The sequence below is a fragment of the Pseudonaja textilis genome, chromosome 6 (genome assembly GCF_049901715.1).
Source record: "Pseudonaja textilis isolate UNSWEBS1 chromosome 6, rPseTex1.2, whole genome shotgun sequence".
In the NCBI taxonomy this organism is placed as follows: domain Eukaryota; kingdom Metazoa; phylum Chordata; class Lepidosauria; order Squamata; family Elapidae; genus Pseudonaja; species Pseudonaja textilis.
The window spans coordinates 11,544,956-11,564,928 of NC_141995.1; the positions used below are offsets into that span (position 1 = coordinate 11,544,956).

Sequence of the window (19,973 nt, forward strand, 5' to 3'; positions counted from 1 at the left end):
CATATATATTGCCATGGGTTTCACCCCGGTGGGAGTCTTGGATGTAAATGCAATAACTACATTTCTAATGCAAAGCAAGCTTGCCCTCATTGACCTAGTTCAGGGTGTCAAACTCAATTTCATTAAGGGCCGCATCAGGATTGTGTTTGACCTCAGGTAGGGGGGGTGGCCAAGATGGGGTGGCCAGCTTGACATCACTTGTGTTGGGGGTGCTTATGGAGGTCTGAGTGCTCTACCATCAAAAACAGGCTCCCGAGTTCCATTTTTGGCTGCGACGGCCTCCTGCAACCCCCTGCCAGTGAAAACGGAGCTTGGGAGGGCCGTGTGTGTGAAAGCTCCATTTTCACCGATAGAGGCACCGCAGGCCAGTCCTCCACTGTTTCCGGGGTGGCTTCATGAGCCAGATCTAAGCACCCTGCACACCGGGCCTAGAGTTTGACACTCCTGTCCTAGTCCATGCATGCTTCGCGCATCTCTGTTGTTCTTACCTTTGAGTTTGTTGTGTTCTGAATCAGCTGGAAAAAGAGAGTCTGGAAAAAGTTTAGGGAAAGTGAGGCCAGCATATTTAGGCCGGTTTTCCACGTAGTTCCTCACCGTGGGCTGGAGCTTTTTCATGAATTCTGGACAGGGAGTTCCAAGCTGTTCAATTACCTTATTCCACTGGTCAATATCTGAGCAGAGAGAGTTAAGGAAACAAGTGCTGCAGGATCCCACCCCACCGTCTTTCGCAACCCACTCCGAGCTTTTCTCAGAATCTTGCTGTCTAAAGATAACAAACTAGATTCAGAAGTTATGAAATCTCTGACAACCTTTGTGTTTCCTTTCCAGGGCAATATAATATCAGAGCAATATCACCCATACCGAAACAAGAGCAATGGCTTGGAAATTCAGCTCAGGTGACTCCCACCGATTTGGATGCAGATAGTCCTCACTCAACAACTGCCTCATTAAACAATGTTCAAGTTATGGCAGTGTAAAAGAAAACAGCTTGAGGGTGGGGGGCAACATTTCACATGTACCACTATTGCAGCATCCTGCGGTTATGTGAGTGCAATGGGTTTCCAACAAGTAGAGTTGATGGAGAATGCAGAAGTAAAATTGCAGATTGTGTTCATGTGATGTTTCACTTAATGATCGTGCTGGTCCGCCATGATCAAATGAGAAGTGATGTCATAAGTCAGTCACGCTTTCATGATTTCCTGCTGAGCAACCATACCAATTACCAGCAGAAATGCCAGTCTCAACTTTAGTCGCTAAGTGAGGATTACCTCTATAAGAAGACAATCCAATTCATACATTACCTTGGTGACTTAATTGATGACTGGATTATCCACACCAATCCGTTTCTGATTCTTACCACATAATCTATATGTATTGGATGACACAGATAGCTGAAGCATCTGAGATACTTTATATCAGTACCTGCAGCCAGATGGAACTTGAACACAAGATTCCCATGATTAAAATATCTGCATTTTACCAAGACTGATCCACAACAATGGGGTATAACTCTATTTAGATTTCTTTTTGTAGCAGTTCCCTAAACACCCATGTTTTTTTTTTCCTACATTCATCAGTATTAATTGCTATCAGTAGTTGGACATGTTGTTAACCTGTTATTCCAGCAAGATACTTCTGTTTCATAGTAACAAAGGAAAACCCATCAAAGACATTGAGTCCACAGTAATTCAGTATGTCGGGAAAAAATGCATATAGACTTTGGCGTATTCATTAGCACTGGGTTTGTTTTTTGATCAGAACAAAATCCAAAGGAATAAAAATATGAATACCTCTTTTTGCAAGACCTTAATCCAGAAGTAACTTTAAGCATCCTTCATAAGACACCTAGTATTATTAAACAGCACATGCTCTTTTAGGAAATATGCTGCTGAATAAATGGAAGAGAAGCATTCACCGAAACGGTCCGGTGGATTCAAACACAAGTTCTTCAAATACAGACATATTCATTCCATTCATTTTAGGCCATAACCAATACATAGGAGCAGTGTGCATTCTAAATTTGATTGTGATTTACTCCTGTAGTCGGAGACAGCTTCACATATTACCCCTCGCTGATTGCTTTGCATTGTCTCCTGTTACAACATTTCCTTATGATTATATCTCACATTTCCATTTATTTTTCCAAAGAAGCGTTTGATTCATCCCCACTATGCATATGCAGTACAGTGTTACCTTGGTACTCAAGTGCTTTGAAACTCATCAAATTTGGTACTCAACACATTTTGATGTGAAAGGTTTGTCCTGGTACTCATTGTTTGTTTAGTACTCAATGTATGATTTAGAACTTGTCAGCTGCCTTGTGACTCTCTACATTATTCCTTACAGAAACAATGTGTTTCGTACTCATCATTTTTGGTATTCATCGCACCTCCTGGGACCAATTAACGACAAGTACTTACATTATTATAAAGTATACTTAATTTTTTTAGTTTAAAGTTTAAACTAATTCCCTGCTTATTCGTGGTTTTTTTTCCTATTATTTCCTATTTCAGAAATCTTTCATATTTATTCCTTGTGAAGCATTTCTGCAGAAGTAGTGCAATCAAGCAAATGAAGAGTAAATTAGGAAATTAGGACACAGGTTTAGACAGCCATGAAAGGCAATTAGAATAATTTTCAGTGATCCAGAGTCGAGATGGCTATATGCTACTCAAAAGATCCGAAAATGCTTCTAACTTCCAGTCATTAGAGACTCAGGGGGAAAGTTCTAATGAATTGCTTATGGACTTCCCAAATGATTGGCTACTAGGGGATTAGATAGATGACACTAGAGTGTTTATTGGTTTAAAACAAAAAAGTTGTATTTGAAAAATAATAAAAATAGGGAAACACACACAAGTCATGGTTTCTGGATCTCTTTCAGAGTCCCTTAATAAAGGCCACATCGTGGGCCGGATGCAGCCCATGGGCTTTGTGTTTGACACCCCTGGCGTAGATAAAGTAAAAGATGAGATGACTTTGAGTTCAGGGGCAGTCATTAATTGATAATCTATCATGGAACATAGTCTATTCAGCTAACTTCCCTTCGTCCCTGTCCTTCATTCTTCTTCTTGCTATCTAAGTTTATGCCTTTTCCAAGTGCATTTTGACCATAACATTAAATGAAAATATACCGTTCTATTGCACTTGGCTTACCTATTCCATATTCTAATTAGGAATCTTCCTCCAAAATGCTATTTCCTTTTGATATAAAAATCATTCATTTAGAAAACTCCCGCTTATTATCACAGACCACAACAAGGTCATAATAATGGTTCAGTGATGGATCGCAACCGGTATAAAGCTTTTGACAAGCAGCTCATTCAGTTCAGCTGACATAACACTAAGTATATCTTGCCAAGAAAAATGAGCAAGCAGTTTTGTTTTGTTTTTTAGCAATCTTCTTCAAGGATATATATGCAAACACATTCTTACATATGTCTAGGCCAATGGACTGCTAGTGTACATGGATTGAGAACACAACTAGCGGAAATGAAAGCATGGAACTCCTTTGGTTAATCAAGAGTGATCTTCAATTTTTATCATGGCAATAATGAGATTTGCTACAATTAAGCAAAGGGGTAGATTATTTTAATAAAGAATGTTTGTAAAATATAGTGACACATGAAGCCAGTTCAGATTTTGGATATACAACAGTACCTATTCAGAAGCTTAGGATAATTCTAGCTTGTGGTTAATAGCCCAGTGAAGTGGCTAATAAGAGCAGGCCCAACAGCTACATCCTAGAGAAACTCAGCTGGGAGTTTCTCTAGGATGTAGCTGTTGGGCCTGCTCTTATTAGCCACTTCACTGGGCTATTAACCACAAGCTAGAAATATTAATTCCAATTTATAGAGGAAAAGTAGAGAAGACAATTCACTGTAATTCACAATTCCCACCGAAATGTCTTTCACGATTAGTCAAATCTTGTCCTTCTTATGGCTTTTTGTGGAAGTAGCTAGCGGACCCGTTATAAAATCTAATACTCTCTCTTCTTACTTCTCTTCAAAGAAATTCAAAAATTGGCTGCAATACAATCCACATTATTGCATCAACTCATTATCCTATGTCACACACATTTAAAATTAACAAAATACTCTGGGTTGCTTACAATGAATGGGCAACATGGCTCTGTCTGAAAACTTTTGCATTATAGATAAAACAGGGTTCTTTCTGTGCAATCTTCAAAAGTTTTTGATCTTAACAAGGTCAGCCGTACACGATACATTTCAAGAAACACATCAAAATCAATCAAAGAATGTGACAATGGTCACAGATTGTTTTCTATGGGTTTTTCTCAACGTCTTAGAAACAGGGCAAAGAGAATGCAAAACAAAACTACTTATTAACCCCAGGATACTTGGATGACCCTTATGTATCAGTGCAGAAAGCTATTTCCCATTGTTCTGTAGTCTGGATATGTTTTCTTTTCAAGTGGTCTGGCCTGGTTAATGATGCAGTTCAGAGATGGAAAAAAACTGTGGTGTCCTCACTTTCTTTGAGTCCAGCGGTTTTCTTGCAGATGTTTCATTACCAAACCACCCTGTTTCCCCCAAAATACAACCTACCTGAGAGTAAATCCTAGCTTGACTTTTATATGTTCACCCAATATAAGCCCTATCCCCCAAATAAGCCCTAATTAAGATCTCACCTACTCCAGAGTGCACGAGTAAAAATTAAGCTAGGGTGGGGATGGTGGGATGGAGTTACTACTTACCTTTGGACAGTTGTACCCAGGCCTCACACACCCTGACACCTGCTTTGCTGGCCCATTTCTTCTGCAGCCATCAAGGCTGGCAAGGCTTTCCTGAAGGCCTCTGTAGTTGATAACACAGCTCCGGATCGATCCAGAGCTCAGTTATTGCAGAGGCCTTCAGGAAAGCCTTGCTGGCTAAAGAAGAAGTTCCTGAAGGCCTCTGACAGTGAAAAGACGGTCAATCTCACATAAGTGAGATTAGTCAGTAGATGGCACCCCTGAAAATATAACACAGGGTCTTATTTTTGGGGAAACCTGAGTAAGTAACATCATCAGTGTTGGTGAGGGTGGGAGATGATATTACCTAATTTGGCAATGAAACATCTGCAAGGAAACCACCAGACTCAGAGAGAACCAGGATCCCACAGTTCAACCCTGAGCTACAAATATTCTTTTCTATCAGTATTGGAGCAGGAGAAACTGCCAGCAGATTATGAACCCAAGCCTGAATCTTAACATGTGAAAGGAACAGAAGTCAGCTTTGCACAGTACACAAAATTACAATTAATGGAAGTAGCTTTTGCAAATAAAATAAAATGTGTTGAAAAAGTTGCAGTATAAATGAGAACAAAGACATAAGAGAAAATATTGCATAGCCTTATAAAAACTGGAGTGCATATTTAATGGCATTTCCTCCTCATCTTATTTGTTTAAAAATACCAACATTACTAAGAATGAATTTGAAACAAATCATCAGCCGTTAGTGGCTGTTTCTAGGGAATTTTTCTACAGCAAATGCTTTTAATGGTTTAATTATCGAGGCTCTATGAACAAATTTTAATAACCGTGCAGCTGTTTGAAAGAAACTAGGCTTTTAAAATCCATTATCTATAGGACATTTTGGGTCAGGTTTATCTTTTCTCCAGCTGATTTATTTGAAAATTATTTTTACATTAAAAAGCTATTCCATTTGTTTAACCGTGTCAGAATGATGATTGAATCCAGAGCGTATTGTGGAGAAATATGGTACCTAAAGTAAAACTCATTTCATATTTATGCCTGGTTTGGAAGACAATATTAAAGATTGGCTAAAAATATCTGGGTAAAAAGGCAGTAGCTGGGCAAAGATGTGCATTGTTGATATTGTATTGCATTATATTTATCAGAGCACCAGGAATACATGTGGGTTCTCAGAAGGAAGTGCTGTGTATTGTAAAATGATACCAGTGTAGTATGGTATAGAAACGATGGGGCTGGACTAGGCTGAAGGTCCAAAGTTCCTAATTCACCCTCAACTGTAGAACCTCATTTGGTCCTGTCTCTAAATTCCAGCCCAATCTATCCAACAGTCATGGATAAACATTGGGACATGGAGAACAGTTCGGCACTGTGGAATCCTCGGTGCTCTCTGACTTTGGTTGTTTGCTTGTAGACATTTCATTACCCAACTAGTAGCATCATCAATGCTAGCAAGGATTGGGTATGCATGTATTGATAGGAGACAACCACACTTCCACTGGCAGGGCAAGCCACTGTATATAAACAAAGAGCAAACAGCACAATCACTGACACTGGTGATGTTATCCAGTCAGAAACACCTGCAAGCAAACCATCAAACTCAGAGAGCACCTAGGAATCTATAGTTCAACTCTGAGCACTGTGTGTGTGTGTGTGTGTGTGTGTGTGTGTGTGTGTGTGTGTGTGTGTGTGTGTGTGAACTCTGCCAAATGCCAAGAGTTTTATCCTCACCGGCTCAAGGTTGACTCAACTTTCCATCCTTCTGAGGTGGGTAAAATGAGGATGCAGATTGTTGGGGCCAATATGCTGACTCTGTAAACCGCTTAGAGTGGTCTGTAAAGCATTGTGAAATGATACATAAGTCAAAGCGATATTGCTATTGCTGTGTGTGTGTATGTGTTCATATATCCTGCAAATGAATTATCGAAGAAAAGATAAATATCCTTGAGTTTTGAACATTGACTCAGTTATCAGATATGTAGGAATCATTCCCAGTAGTGACATCCAAAATAAACATATTGCTAATATTTGCTGATTTATCAGCCATGGCATATACGCACAGATTTGAAGCACTAAATTAGCTTGTATGAAACTATGAAAAAATTAATTAATAGCAGAGAGGTGCTGTCCCTGCATAAGGTCCAAAATCCTTTTGAATTTGCAATGGATCTCTTTAAATACACAACATCAACTCAATCTATTTTGATTCATTCTTCAAAACTCTGCTATCTTCAGATGTATAATTTTGCCTCAATAGGTGCCATTAAGGATTTCAAGCTCTTTTGAATTTGAATACAAAACAAGAAATGGGTCTGTGATGCTTCTTTATTCATTTATTTGCCCAACAGATTCCATATAGGCAAGCTAGGATATAAAGGCTAAAACCAACCTCCAACTATGTAACGTCAGTTGAAGATACCACAGCTATCTATAATGACCTATTTGTAAAGTTACAGCAGAACACTATTTATGTAAGTTGTAGCGAACTATATTTCAGCAATGAATTTCTCTCCCCGCTCAGTTAATTTAATTCAGTCGTCCAGACTGCATGAACATGGATTCATTAAAAAAATGAAATAAAATTAATGCTCCTGCAAACCAGACTAAACCTACAAAGTACTGCCATAAACTTTCACGACATATGGAGAGCTAGCAGGATCTATTGCAGGGGTGTCAAACTCAGAGCTCGTGAGCCAGATCCAGGTGGCGGGGCGTTTAAATCTGGCCCACGAGGCTGTCCTGGAAATATCAAAGGACTGCCAACGGTGCCTCTGCCAGCCAAAAATGGGCCACGCGGAGGCCTCCGCGCAGCCTGCTTTTAGCTGGGAGATTGTTGCAGGAGGCTAGGAAGGCTGAAAATGAGGTACGGGGAAAATGAGGTGTGCACGCACCCCACCCCACCCCGTTATGCCCCATTTTGGCCGGCAAAGTGCTGTACTTTGTCCGTCCCATCTCCCACCTTGCTCCCTGCTGTCCCCACCCCCGCCGGCCCACGGAGGAGAACTACAGTGCTGATCCGGCCCTCAAAGAAATCCAGTTTGACACCCCGATCTATTGTAACACAGAAAGTTAAAGAAGAACGCTTGATAAAAACAGGGAACGAGGAATTCAGGAATTCTGAATCTATGGCAAAGGTTCAAAATAAAGATATTGCGGTGACGGCAAGACATCGTTACATACAACGTTTATTGCAGTTCGTAAGAGCCTGTCAGTAATTAAGCTATTCCGAATCAGAAGTTTCAATCAGAACAACAATGTTATCTAGAGAAGCCCACAGCCTAGGAAGGATACGATCAGTGCCAGGAAACAACACAGCACCTTTAATCATTTCTCCCATGATGCAACCTACTGACCACATGTCAACTGAAAACAAAAAAAAAATGAAATGAAGGTAAACAAGAACACAGCAACAGAACAACAAACAAATGAGAAGACTTATCTGGTTGGATCAAAAGAACAGGCACGATTCCTTGCTACTAGGATGTGGGATTCCTGGGAATGTTGCTGTTGTTATTGTTATGGTTGTTGTTGTTGTTGTTTTGATCCTGAATCAGATATTCTAATTAGAAGTAGAATCAGAATTCCATGGCAACCATTCTCTGTTGCATCCATCTGCTTCTTCGGCTTGTCTTTCCTATCAGGCCCTTCTATCATTTAGCAACAGAAGGGGTGGCTCAAGCCAGCAGCCAGACAGAAGGTTTAGAAACAAAACCAAGGCACTAACGAAGGTGCAACTGATCTCTATTTTTGGCCCTCTGCCTTCGGATTTAAAAAAAAAAAAAATCTGTTCTTTTTCCCAGTCCCCAATTTATTTTTCCCATTTCTGCATAAAGCAGGCTTAGTATTAAAGTGCCATCTGCAACATATCTAGGAACAGATTCCCCATTAAATGGGTAATTTATCCTGTAAATTCAAGACACTCGTTGATTGAATTCTCCCTCCTTTGTCCTACTACCCCTATCTTAACTAACCCCCTGACTTACATCCATTAATTGAGGTGGAAAAGAAGAATAGCAATATTTCATGCTCCCAATAAAATCCTTTCTCCATGTTAAAAGTATTCCCTTTCAGAAACTAGGGAATGCTTTTTGGGGAGTAGCAAGGAAAATGTTTGTTGAGGTTCACCACCTGGATGAAAGGATGATGGAAAGAAAAGAGAAAAGGAGTTTGCAACTATGGGATAGAATGGGTTGTTTTATTGCTAAATACGTCTACGTTTGCTTGCATGCATGTGAGCACCGTGGAAAGAAATAGAAAGGAACCAAAGAAAATTTAAAGCTAGTCACTTGCCTTTCTTCAACAGGGTAACTAATATTGTTCCTGTCCCCTGTTTATGCCAAATCCTGACTGCAGCAGATCTAAAATATTCCTCTACGATTATCTACAGCCCAAGTCCCTGAGCTTGGACTAATGCCATCACCATAACTGTGAGAGGGATCTTGGAGTCTTAGTGGACAACCAGCTAAACATGAGCCAGCAGTGTGCAGCAGCAGCCAATGTCCCGGGGTCCTGTAACTCCCTTTTGCGACAAGCAAAGTCAATGAGGAAGTCAGAGTCACTTGACCACTGTGTCACAAACTTAACAACTGCAGCGATTCACTTAATAATTGTAGCAAGAAAGGTCGTAAAAATGAGGCAAAACTCACTTAACGGCTATCTCACTTAGCAACGGAAATATTGGGCTCAGTTGTGGTTGTAAGTCGAGGGTTACCCATATTCATATGCATTAAATTCTCCCTGTCAAATATCAAATTATGTGTGGGGGGCAGGGGTGGGATGCTACCGGTTCTGCCCGGGTCTATAGAATCGGTAGCTCTGAAGAGCAGCAGACACTGAACCGATTCTGTTTTTGCTGCTGTTTGGCCCACCCGCCCACCTGGGCTCTTACCTGTCCTTTATTTCCTGCTTTTTCAACCTCAGCTGCTTTGCACGGCACAGCTGAGGTTGAAAAAGCAGGGGGGGAAAAGTGGCTTTTCAGATGCTGTACACCTGTGCGCGGCGCTTATCAGCTGTCCGGGCAGCACAGCTTAAGTTTTTTTACACACGTTGCAAAGAGTAAAAACATAGTCCCCGAACCAGTAGTAACACCGGTTGAATCCCACCCCTGGTGTAGGGTTAGTATTTTACAATAATAATAATAATAATCTAAGGGGAAGAAAGACAGAAGTGTGAAATATCTGGAATATTAGGAAGATAGCAGATAGCGGTAGCATATTTCTTCTCTGCTACAACTTAAAATCAGTGGGTGTAACTAGCACTCAATTGGGACAAGCTGCCCCCCCCCCACCAAAAAAAATTTAGCTGCAATTATCCTCTGAAATTCACTGCAACTAGATTTGATGATGGCATTTCTGATTGAACAGTTTCAAACGTTCAGAGGCATTAATTCAGCTCAGCTCCGTCTGGACGCCATTGCCTTTCGCGTGCAGAATTACAAAGATACCTCAGTGACTACTTTGCAAGTGACTGATTAGCAAGTTTGTAGAAACATCTCCATGATTTCAGAGCAGGGACAAAACAAAAGAAGAGGAAAATCTCCACAATTCATATATCTGTATCTCTCTGATTGGGAATTTAAAAAATAATAATAATCCAATTGCAAGAAAATACTACAAAACAAAGCTTGAAAACAGTCTCCCTTATTATGTAGGACTTTGGGACAGGAACTCCCATAATCCACATCCTAACTCATCCAGAAAGTTCTATGCTGGGAAATGGGGACATCAATATATCTTGGTTCTCCTTGCCTTGGAATATCGAGTTTGGATCTTAGCCATGAAAAATATTTAATTATTAAAAAATAAATAAAACCAGTATTTATAAGGATTAGGTTACTGGCTGGTCTTGTTTGGATTTACTGTTGGAAATCAGCTGTTCTTCCAGTCTATGACTCTGTGATGTTCTGATACCTTTCCTTTTTAGAAGTTTGGTCATAGTGGTAGTCCTCATTTAATGATCACAAATGGGACCTGAAACTACATCATTAAGTGACATGGTTATTCAACAAAACGTCACATGACTGGACTATAAGACTTAAAAATATCTTATAAGGCCATCAGTGTCTCTGCAGTCATTAAGCGAATCACCTAGTCATTAAGCACAATATCACAATGACCACAATTTGTGACTTACTGCCAGCTTCTCCAACTCTGCTTGTTGGACGCTGGTTGCAAAGCTCACAAACAGCGATCAGGGGATGCTGCAATCATCATAAGTTTGAGTTGTAAAGTTACTTTTTCAGCCTAATTGTAAGTTTGAACAGTCGTAAAACAGGACAGTTGTTAAATGTGGAGCATCTATATTCCAATCCACAGATAAAGCTTAGGATGTAAGAAGAAAGAGGGTGTAAGGTAGACACCATATTATTTGGAGTTCATTCACATCTAAATTTGCCTGCATGTTGAATTTCATTTATTTTATTCTTAGCAATAGTGTGAAATCACTTTGGCTTGTGAGCATGACTACCTCTGTGAAGTGGAGAGGGTGTTAAGTAAGTTCACAGGCTATTCAGAAGCTAGGACCATCGCTTTACATCTCCATAAGCTCAAAAGACATTGCTTACTGAGCCCATTAGAATAGAATGAAATAACTATTGGAAGGGACCTTGGAGGTCTTCTAGTCCAGCCCCCTGCTTAGGCAGGATACCCAACACCACTTCAGACAAATGGCTATCCAACGTCTTTTTAAAAACTTCCAGGGTTGGAGCATCTACAACTTCTGGAGGCAATTTGTTCCACTGATTAATTGTTCTAACTGTCAGGAAATTTCTCCTTAGAAATGTGCAGTTATGTCGGAAGGATCTCCTTTTGTTTTAAGAAAAGTTTTGCTCATACCAACGTTTGTGCTGATGAATAAAATGAGTCATTTTTTTTAGAGGAGAGTTAATTTCAATAAATATGAAACTGCCTGTACTTTCCTTCCTAGTTCATTTTTCATTTTGTTCATAATTGTTCTATATCGGGGTGGGGAACCAACCATGGTCCTTTTATGACTTGTGGACTTCAACTCCCAGAATTCCTGAGACAGCAAAGGAGTCATAAAATGGCCATGGATCCTCACTCCTGTTCTATATAAAGAACTTTGTAAGGGTATTTGACTCGTTAAATTTCGTTCTGGAGAAACTTTCAAATCAGTCCTGCTAAAATGGAATGTAGTATGTTTCACAGACACCTTATGAGACGTTTGCAACAATTATGGACCTTATGAAGTGACATACAGTAATAGTACCAGACACTTTTTGTGATATGTGCGCCTTTACAAAGGGTTTTTATTTCTTAAAACTAGTAAAAATCATCAAGATTTTGTCCCTTCAGTTTGTAAACATTTTCCATTTCATTTTGATCCCAATCTACAAATCTTCAAAATTTCCAAACATCTTTTTTCTCCCAGTTTATAGGCACATTTCTCTATTAGTTTTTATACAGAAAAAACAAAACCCTGTTCCTTTCTTAACAGAAAACGAGACAGAGAAAAATACACTTTATTCTACACTGGGTCTTGCTCTGTGATAGGGCCAAAGTAAAACCTTGGTCTAAATGGGTAAAAAGTATTTAGTTCCTGTAAAAGTAAAATCTGACATTATTTCTTTAACGCACCAGATAGGCAAACAGCTTAAAGTATAGGCCACGTGGTTAGCAGAAATCTGCACTGCTAAATGTGAGGACATACTTTTTCATTATTTGGTAATACATTTATTTTTTGACCGAATCCTGTTAAGCCATTTAAACAACATCAGTACAGTATTATATAAAGGGAAAGGTCTGGAAGAGATAGTTCTTTTTCTATTTGAATGTCACTATAATAGAGTGGGACATACATTTGCAAATAAATGTACTGCAAAAAAAAAATCTTAAAAATATATGAAAAGTGAATTCCTCTTTATAGGTACAATCGTGTTTACAAATACAGCTAAAGGAATATTTTAATCCCATGCAAGTCAATGACACATTACTTTAAAAAATGGGCCAATCAACAGCTATATTTTATTTTTTATTTAACCGATCTAGAGCAAGACTTTAATCTACAAGGAAGGCAAAATCTAACTCTTTGTTCTTTTCCTATGTTCTTGATTGAAATCCCACTAAACTGCCATTTATATTGCCTTTAAGTAAGCCACTGCTTGGATGAATCATTTTTTTGGGCAAAGCAAATCAATGCACAGAAAGTATAATCTAGATCACATTGAGTATTCAAAGTTAAAATATATTTCCCTGCATCCAAACTACAGTAGCAGTAATCCAGAGTGGAGCCTCTATATTATAGATAAAATTAGTTATCTTCCTCTTTCATAGGGTGGGGTGCAGGAAAATATGTTTTAACTTTGAATCTATGATATGGGAAATATTTGGAGCAATTTGTTTTACATTTAGCAAATGAAAAAAGATTAAGCAATGATTCATGTCATTCAATGATTGTGTTTGCTTGTGTGGATATATATGAAACACATTATATGATTTTATGCCTTGGGAGTGATGTTGGATTTATATTTAATGAGAAGTATGACAGGGTAGCCAACTTCCCAAAAACATATTTCAATGTTCCTTGACAAAAAAAAAAAAAAAAACCACAGCCTGCCAACATAGCAAAAAAAAAAAACCCCACCAAACTTTTTGTTTTTTGAAACTTAGAGCTGAATAAAAGTTTCATATGTTTCAGGACACACTCAAAACTCTAGAATAGGTAATGTTGCTCTCTCTTGGTTCACACAGGATAAAATTCCTTGTGTCACTGAAAATCTTGCCGATATCAGAAATATGTGTGGATCCAGGTGGGCTTAAATCACAACTTGCAGGCCAATTGTGATGAGTAGAAGATTTATTTCGGGGTGTTTCTGTTGAGTTGCTGATAACACTCCAGATGGCTTTTTCAAGCAAAATGGAAATCTCTAAAGATCTCTAAAGGCTGTCTGACAAATCATCCATTGATCTTTACATCTGATCTTCAATGCAAGCTGGTGTATGTAGATGATATAGTCTTCCTATTATTCAATTAGAGCCTACTTCCTCTTTGTGCAAGACTGGAGAATTTGCCTCAATATATTGGACAAATATATATATTTATAACCCAGTATGGCTAAACACTCATGCCTATCTCCAGCCATCATACCAGCTGTCAGAAGATTTAACACCAGTTTATCAATAAGATGTTTGTTTCCTTTTAAGACAAAGAATGTTGAAATAAGCATACAATTTCTCCCCCTCTTATTAATAGAATTCCTTATTTTTCCTCCTACAGCTAAGATAAAACTTTTTTTTTCTTTCAATTCTTTTCATTTTCCAATATTACTTTCACCATCTTGAGAGATGGTCAAAAGAATATCACCAAAGCACAAATGGACAAACGAAAATAGGCTGTAGAACTAAGAAGCAAAGTCTTGTTCATACTACGCAACCGCATGCATAATAATAGTAATATTAATAGCCACACTATGGAAAGCTCATTCTGAAAATCGGAGTAACGACATCAGAAAGGGCTGGAGAGCGTTTCTAGGTAACAGAGGAATAAATCAAAACATTCAGCGTAAAGGTTGTATTGACCCGTCTCTGAATCCATACAACGTGAAGGTGGACCCAAATCAACGATGCATTAGCAAGCAAAAGATTATGATGCCACCACAAAGGTCAAAAGGAGAACAATGTTCAAAACATCAAGCCAAAAAGGGAGTGGGAAAGTTAAAAAAAAAAAAAAGAAAGCTTAAAGAAACACATCAGCCATTTTCCTAAAAGCGTTAACATGTTTAAAGGCAGAGCAGTAAAATTGGATGTGACAGTATTTGCCGTATAACTTATTTGTTTTTTGTTTTCATCATCTCTGGATCTCAGATGACTCCAATAATAATTCCACACACCTCTACAATTCATTTTTGTTTGTTTGTTTTTGCTTCTAGCTTTGTGTTCCTGTCGTATATTCTGTATTTGGTTTGGAAAAGTGCAGAATGAACCTGCGCGGGATGGAAAATAAATAATTCAATGAAGATTGCAAATGGCGTAAGGATACAGTCCCTTCCTGGAAAGAGGATTTTATGGCGCACCATTTCTCCCATAATGCATCCTACTGACCATATATCCACTAGAACGGCAGAGACAGGGAAATGAAGAGAGAAAAAGAGGAGGGGGGGGGAGGAACAGGAAAAGTTAACTAAAACACTTTGGATCCTATAGGAGGGGAAAAAGAGGAGGTTGATCAAAGAAAGCACAATTTTATGTACCTTCCACCAAACATTTTTTTAAAAAATACAGATACACACACAGAGAGAAAGAGAGAGAGAGAGAGAGAGACAAAATACCCACTCCATGCACAACTACAGGTAGTCCTTGACTTACAACAGTTCATTTAGTGACAGTTTAAAGTTACAACGGCACTGGAAAAAAGTGACTTATGACCGTTTTTCACGCTTATGACCATTGCATGCATTCCCATGGTCCAAATTTGGATGCTTGGCAACTAACTCATCTCTATGACGGTTGAAGTGTCCCAGGGTCCTTTGATTCCCCCTTTGCAAACTTCCCATCAGCCAAGTCAATGGCAAAGCCAGATTCACCTAACAACCGTGTTACTGACTTAACCTCCGCAGTGATTCACTTAACAAATGCGGCAAGAAAGGTCATAAAATGGAGCCAAATTCACTTAACAAGTGTGTGGCTCAGCAACATAAACTTTGGGCTCAATTGTGGTCGTAAGTTGAGGACTACCTGCATTTCATAAAAAGAAGCAACTTGGAGGTCCACCCAACCAGGAAATACCTACTTCATCAAACTTTTATTCCCCTTTATGGAAAGAACAGCAACTTTAATTTCAGAGTCATTGACACTTGGTATTAATGCTCCATTTTCTTATACCATGAGCCACAGATAAAGATCTTATTTATTCAGAGATAAAATCTTATTATCCCTTTTCTGGGAATAAAGCCTTCTAAATTCATGAGGATTTATTCTGAACGTGGACAGCATGGCATGTGGCTCCAATCATTTCTAATTGACCCAACGCAGGGAAAGTCAAATTTTGTAATCTATTTCACCCAGGTCACTCCTTCTTACAAAATACCAGGAAAGTTGACGTATTCTCATGACACGTTCTTGTTTATTCTCCTGCACAAGGAAATTACCAAGTAAATGGATTTGGGACGTGGGGATGAGAAAAGCTAATCATTCCAAAAGAGCTACTTAATAGCATTTGGGAGGATTAAATAAAAACTGGGTCAATGGTTGCCGTGTGGTGGAAGATGTAGCAAAAAGGAATCTTTCATGAGCTTTTGATTCCTGCTATGTTTACTAATAGCCTTTATACAGAGTCCCATTTTGAAGCCACATTTATAGGTTTCCAGCTACTACAATTTCTAAGTCTGGCTGTTTTATATAGCTGGATGAGCAATACGGATAATGATATCCTAAGTCCTTTCTTCAAGCTATCAGAGACTTGCTAAGAATGGCTATAAATTATACAGCCAACAAGTTATATTGGCCTTGTTACTTCTCAACTCTTTTGATTACCCTACTCTCCGAATGATGATTGTACAGGAATGAGCCACATTAGCTTACGTGTCCACGAAAGAGGAAAGAGTCGTTTCCATTGCAGCTGATGTGGTCCAGTGTTTTAAAGGGCTCAGCTAATCTCGTACGGTCACCCTATTAGACTACCCAGAGATTTTGTAAAAGTTGAGAGATGGGTTGGATGCTTTGTATCTTAACTGATGAATGGCTTTAAAAATGTTTGCAGTGGTTCTTTGATCACAACAGAGAAACCTAAAAGGACCCACGATGTAGATAATGAATGGACAGAGAGAGATTCATAGAAGATATAATATTTAGGTCTGCTTTTCAGGTTCACTGTATGAGTGGTAACTAATTATCAAGTGGTCCTTGGGAAGGAATAGAAACAGAAGGCCAATTGGTCAGTCACACACAAAATCAGCGATACTTTTAATCAGTAAGAAAACAAGAACTCCTCAAAATGTTCAGCGGAAATCAAGAGATATTCCATAGTAGGCCACTTATTTAAGCTGAAATGATTAGTTATAAGACAAATACAGGAGGAACTTTTGCTATGGATGCTTTTTTTTTTTAGGTAAAGTTATCATGAGAAGCAGAGTTTAATTAAGAGCCTGGTATTATTTCTAATATGTCTTTCTATTCTTCCCCCAGGTAATTTTTCATTAATATGGTAGCTGCTGCAACTTAGCCCCAAGTCCATAATTACAGAAGAAAATACAGGGGCCAAGCAGTTAGATAAGTCTTAACAGACAAGGAAAGAATTGCCCATGATCCAGTTTAATGAAATTTAAGGGACATGTGAAATGTGATGGAGTAATTTATTAATCTTTCTATCTCTGTTAGATATAAAGCCAAAATAATCTCTACATCAGTATACTTAGCAATGATAGGACTACATAGGGGAAATGTCTGATATACAGTAGTTTCCGCATTCCTCAAGAAAGATATGGTTTCTGAATGGACTTCTGGTTTGAGCTTCTTCAGTGACAGACTGAATCCACGATCGTGCACGGTTTCGATCCGTGCTCAGCACCGGAGCACCCCGAGCTGGCTGGATTCGGGGCTAAGCCTTCCTGTAAAGGTAGTGAAGAGGGGGGAGACCGCCAGCAAGGTCGAGGAGAGCCTCATCTCTCCTCCTCAGCTGGCCATTACTCCCTTTCCTGAAGGCAGTTGCAGCGGTGGTCAGAAATGGCCACCTCAAAGAAGAACTTGACTGGAAAAGAATGTGCAGGAGGAAGAGAAAGTTTTGGTTGACTGGGTTGAACTGAAAAAGCAACAACATAAGGTACCCTAGAATTTGAACTATAAAAAATAACATTGTTCCCAAAGAAGACTTTGAAGCAGCGAAGGAGAGAGGGAAGGGAAAGGATTTTCCAACCATATTTAGCACTATGAACCCACCATGAAAAAGGGCTAACTTATTCTATCCAGTATCATCCAGTATGCCGAGTAATTATTTTCTAATGCTTTTTCAATCTATTTTCTTTTCCTTTCTGCTTCTTCTCTTTTTGTATCCTTGACAAGAAGTAAATTGTTGTGGACTCAAGCTATTCTTTTTATTAACCAAAACAAATGTTTCATTTAGGGGACAAGATGGACAGGTGTGAGAATGGGAGTCCAATATATTAGACTAGTACTTTAATGGAAATAGTAATTTAGGAATCTTGGGAACAGGATAAGCAAACAAGGGTAAAATAAATTATCCATAAACTTGGATTGAGAGAAAAATGAAAGCATGGAATAGCCCTAAAAGGCAGATAGAATGATAGATGAACATTAATTTAAAATAACTGACTTTCCTTCTAGAAATTTAAGATGATTTCCTGATATTTTAAATCTAGAAGGAACATTAAAAATAAAATCTGTTTCTCTTCTTTCTTACAATGCTTCTATTATATCTACAATGTTCCAGGAGTTCAAATTAATTTCTCACATGACCATAGTCTGTTGCCCCATTTATAGACATGTTCCTTTCTCACTTGATTTTCACTAAGCAGCAAAATTCCTGGATTCTTCATTGCATAATATCCTAGTCTAGGTTTGCCTATGTGAAATATATTAATTTTAGCTGTCACAGGAATGACATAAAGAGCCTGATCATAGATTTCTTGAGGAAGTTCTAGGAGGTGTTTCAGTTCGGAGGGGTGTCTGTTCAGTAGAAAGGGAAGACCACATTAGCAACCTGAACATCATACTCATGCATTTTTGAAGGTTTTTATGATTGCCAATGATCACTTGGCCTTTTGTCTGATCCAGTGTAGATTTCTTATGTTCTTATGTACCCTATCCACAGAAACCTGTCTTAACAAGTCCTGTGCTTTGTTAGAACTTACATTCTAAATCAAAACCAACACTTGAACTCACCTTTTTTCTCAGTTGGCTGTTATAAAACTTCTGAATAAGAAGATTTCCAATGCATCTCACCCTTTATTATCTTTTTTTTACGATATCGTTTTTTTTTTAAAATCTAAGTGAGTACTATTGATAACTAACAACTAGAATTTCTTTTAGGACAACTGACAGTTTGAAATAGCAAATACAAAGTGTATTTTAAAAGTAGCCTGCATTTTTATCCAATTTTATCCAATTTAATCAACGGAGAAATCAGGCTAAAAATCAGCTACTAAATGCCAGCTTGTAGACTGCAGTCAGGTATCTGTGAAAAGAACTGCAGCATGCTAATTGGATCCCCCCAACTTAAAAGGGAAGGCTTTCAAAGATGCAAAATTTCCTCATTACATTTAACACACAAGGTATTCTCATTTTAAAATTGTTTAGCATTGTTTAGCATTCATTAGCAATCTAATGAATGTGTTTCTGTAGTTTTCTTATTTGCAGCCTTGATCTATGTCATTTATGCAATCATGTCATAATAATGTATTACTAGTAGGGATTCTTTTTAAGCACACAAATGCTTGGTAGGATTAAAAAAATTGAGCACAACAAAATAATCATCTTCTCTTCTTAGCATGTCATTTGGGCTAGAAGAGGTTTCTCCCCAGCTCTATCCACCCCATTTAAAAAAATAAAAATGGCTCAGTTATGGTATAGTAGGGTACAATTTTAACATCACTATCTTCTCCGCTCACCTAGGGACCTAAGTATAAGGACTACATTCAATATTTCATTTTTAATGTGGTAGCAACAAAATGGACCCATCCAAAGTCAATGCTGCATTTTTATGATAATAGAGGATTTTAGCAGATTTTCTACAGCTGAGCTGAGAAACTTTCAGTTCAAATATTGCTCCAGAAGGGTTGCCAAAATGGCTTTGTTGTGGCTCTGACTAATAGGCCTTCCCTCTTTCTAGATTGGGATAGAGAACAATGGCCTTTTTATGACTTGGGGAGTTCAACTCCCAGAATTCCTGAGGCGGCCATGCTGGCTCACAGATTCTGGGAGCTGAAGTCCACAAGACATCAAGGAACCATTGTTTTAGATCAGGAGTGTCAAACTCGCGTCATCACGGCATCGTCACATGCCAAATCGGGACTTTTTTCCCATTTGCTAAACCGGGCAGGGGCAGCATGTGACTCATCTGGCCAGCGGGCCACGAGTTTGACTTGCTCTACCAGAAAGGAATGGGGAGGAAAGGAGTCACAGTTTTTTTTAAAAAAAAAAAACACAAATATCTCAGCAAATCCATCATGTCCTTTGGAGTTAGTGTATTGTGTGAATCCATCAATTGTGTGTCATAAGTCATGCCATCTTTTTTTTTACACTAAATCAATATAAATGCATTGTGTTTAGGCCTGAAGCCTCCATACCTC

At 38.6% G+C, this 19,973-nt stretch overlaps 1 protein-coding gene across 5 annotated transcripts in view; it reads right to left on the bottom strand.

Moving 5' to 3' along the window:
* Nucleotides 1-19,973, bottom strand: part of MAPK10 (mitogen-activated protein kinase 10) — a 217,490-nt gene that overhangs the window by 32,062 nt on the left and 165,455 nt on the right. For 4 of the 5 annotated variants that reach the window (XM_026697824.2, XM_087935861.1, XM_087935860.1 and 1 more), the window contains exons 9-10: nt 14,711-14,782; nt 489-671 (exon numbers count right to left, since the gene is read on the bottom strand). In XM_026697824.2, the coding sequence (XP_026553609.1) occupies nt 489-671; nt 14,711-14,782 (255 nt within the window). Of the gene's footprint in view, nt 1-488; nt 672-8,005; nt 8,078-14,710; nt 14,783-19,973 lie in introns of all 5 variants that reach the window. The other variant, XM_026697825.2, reaches the window with a different exon arrangement.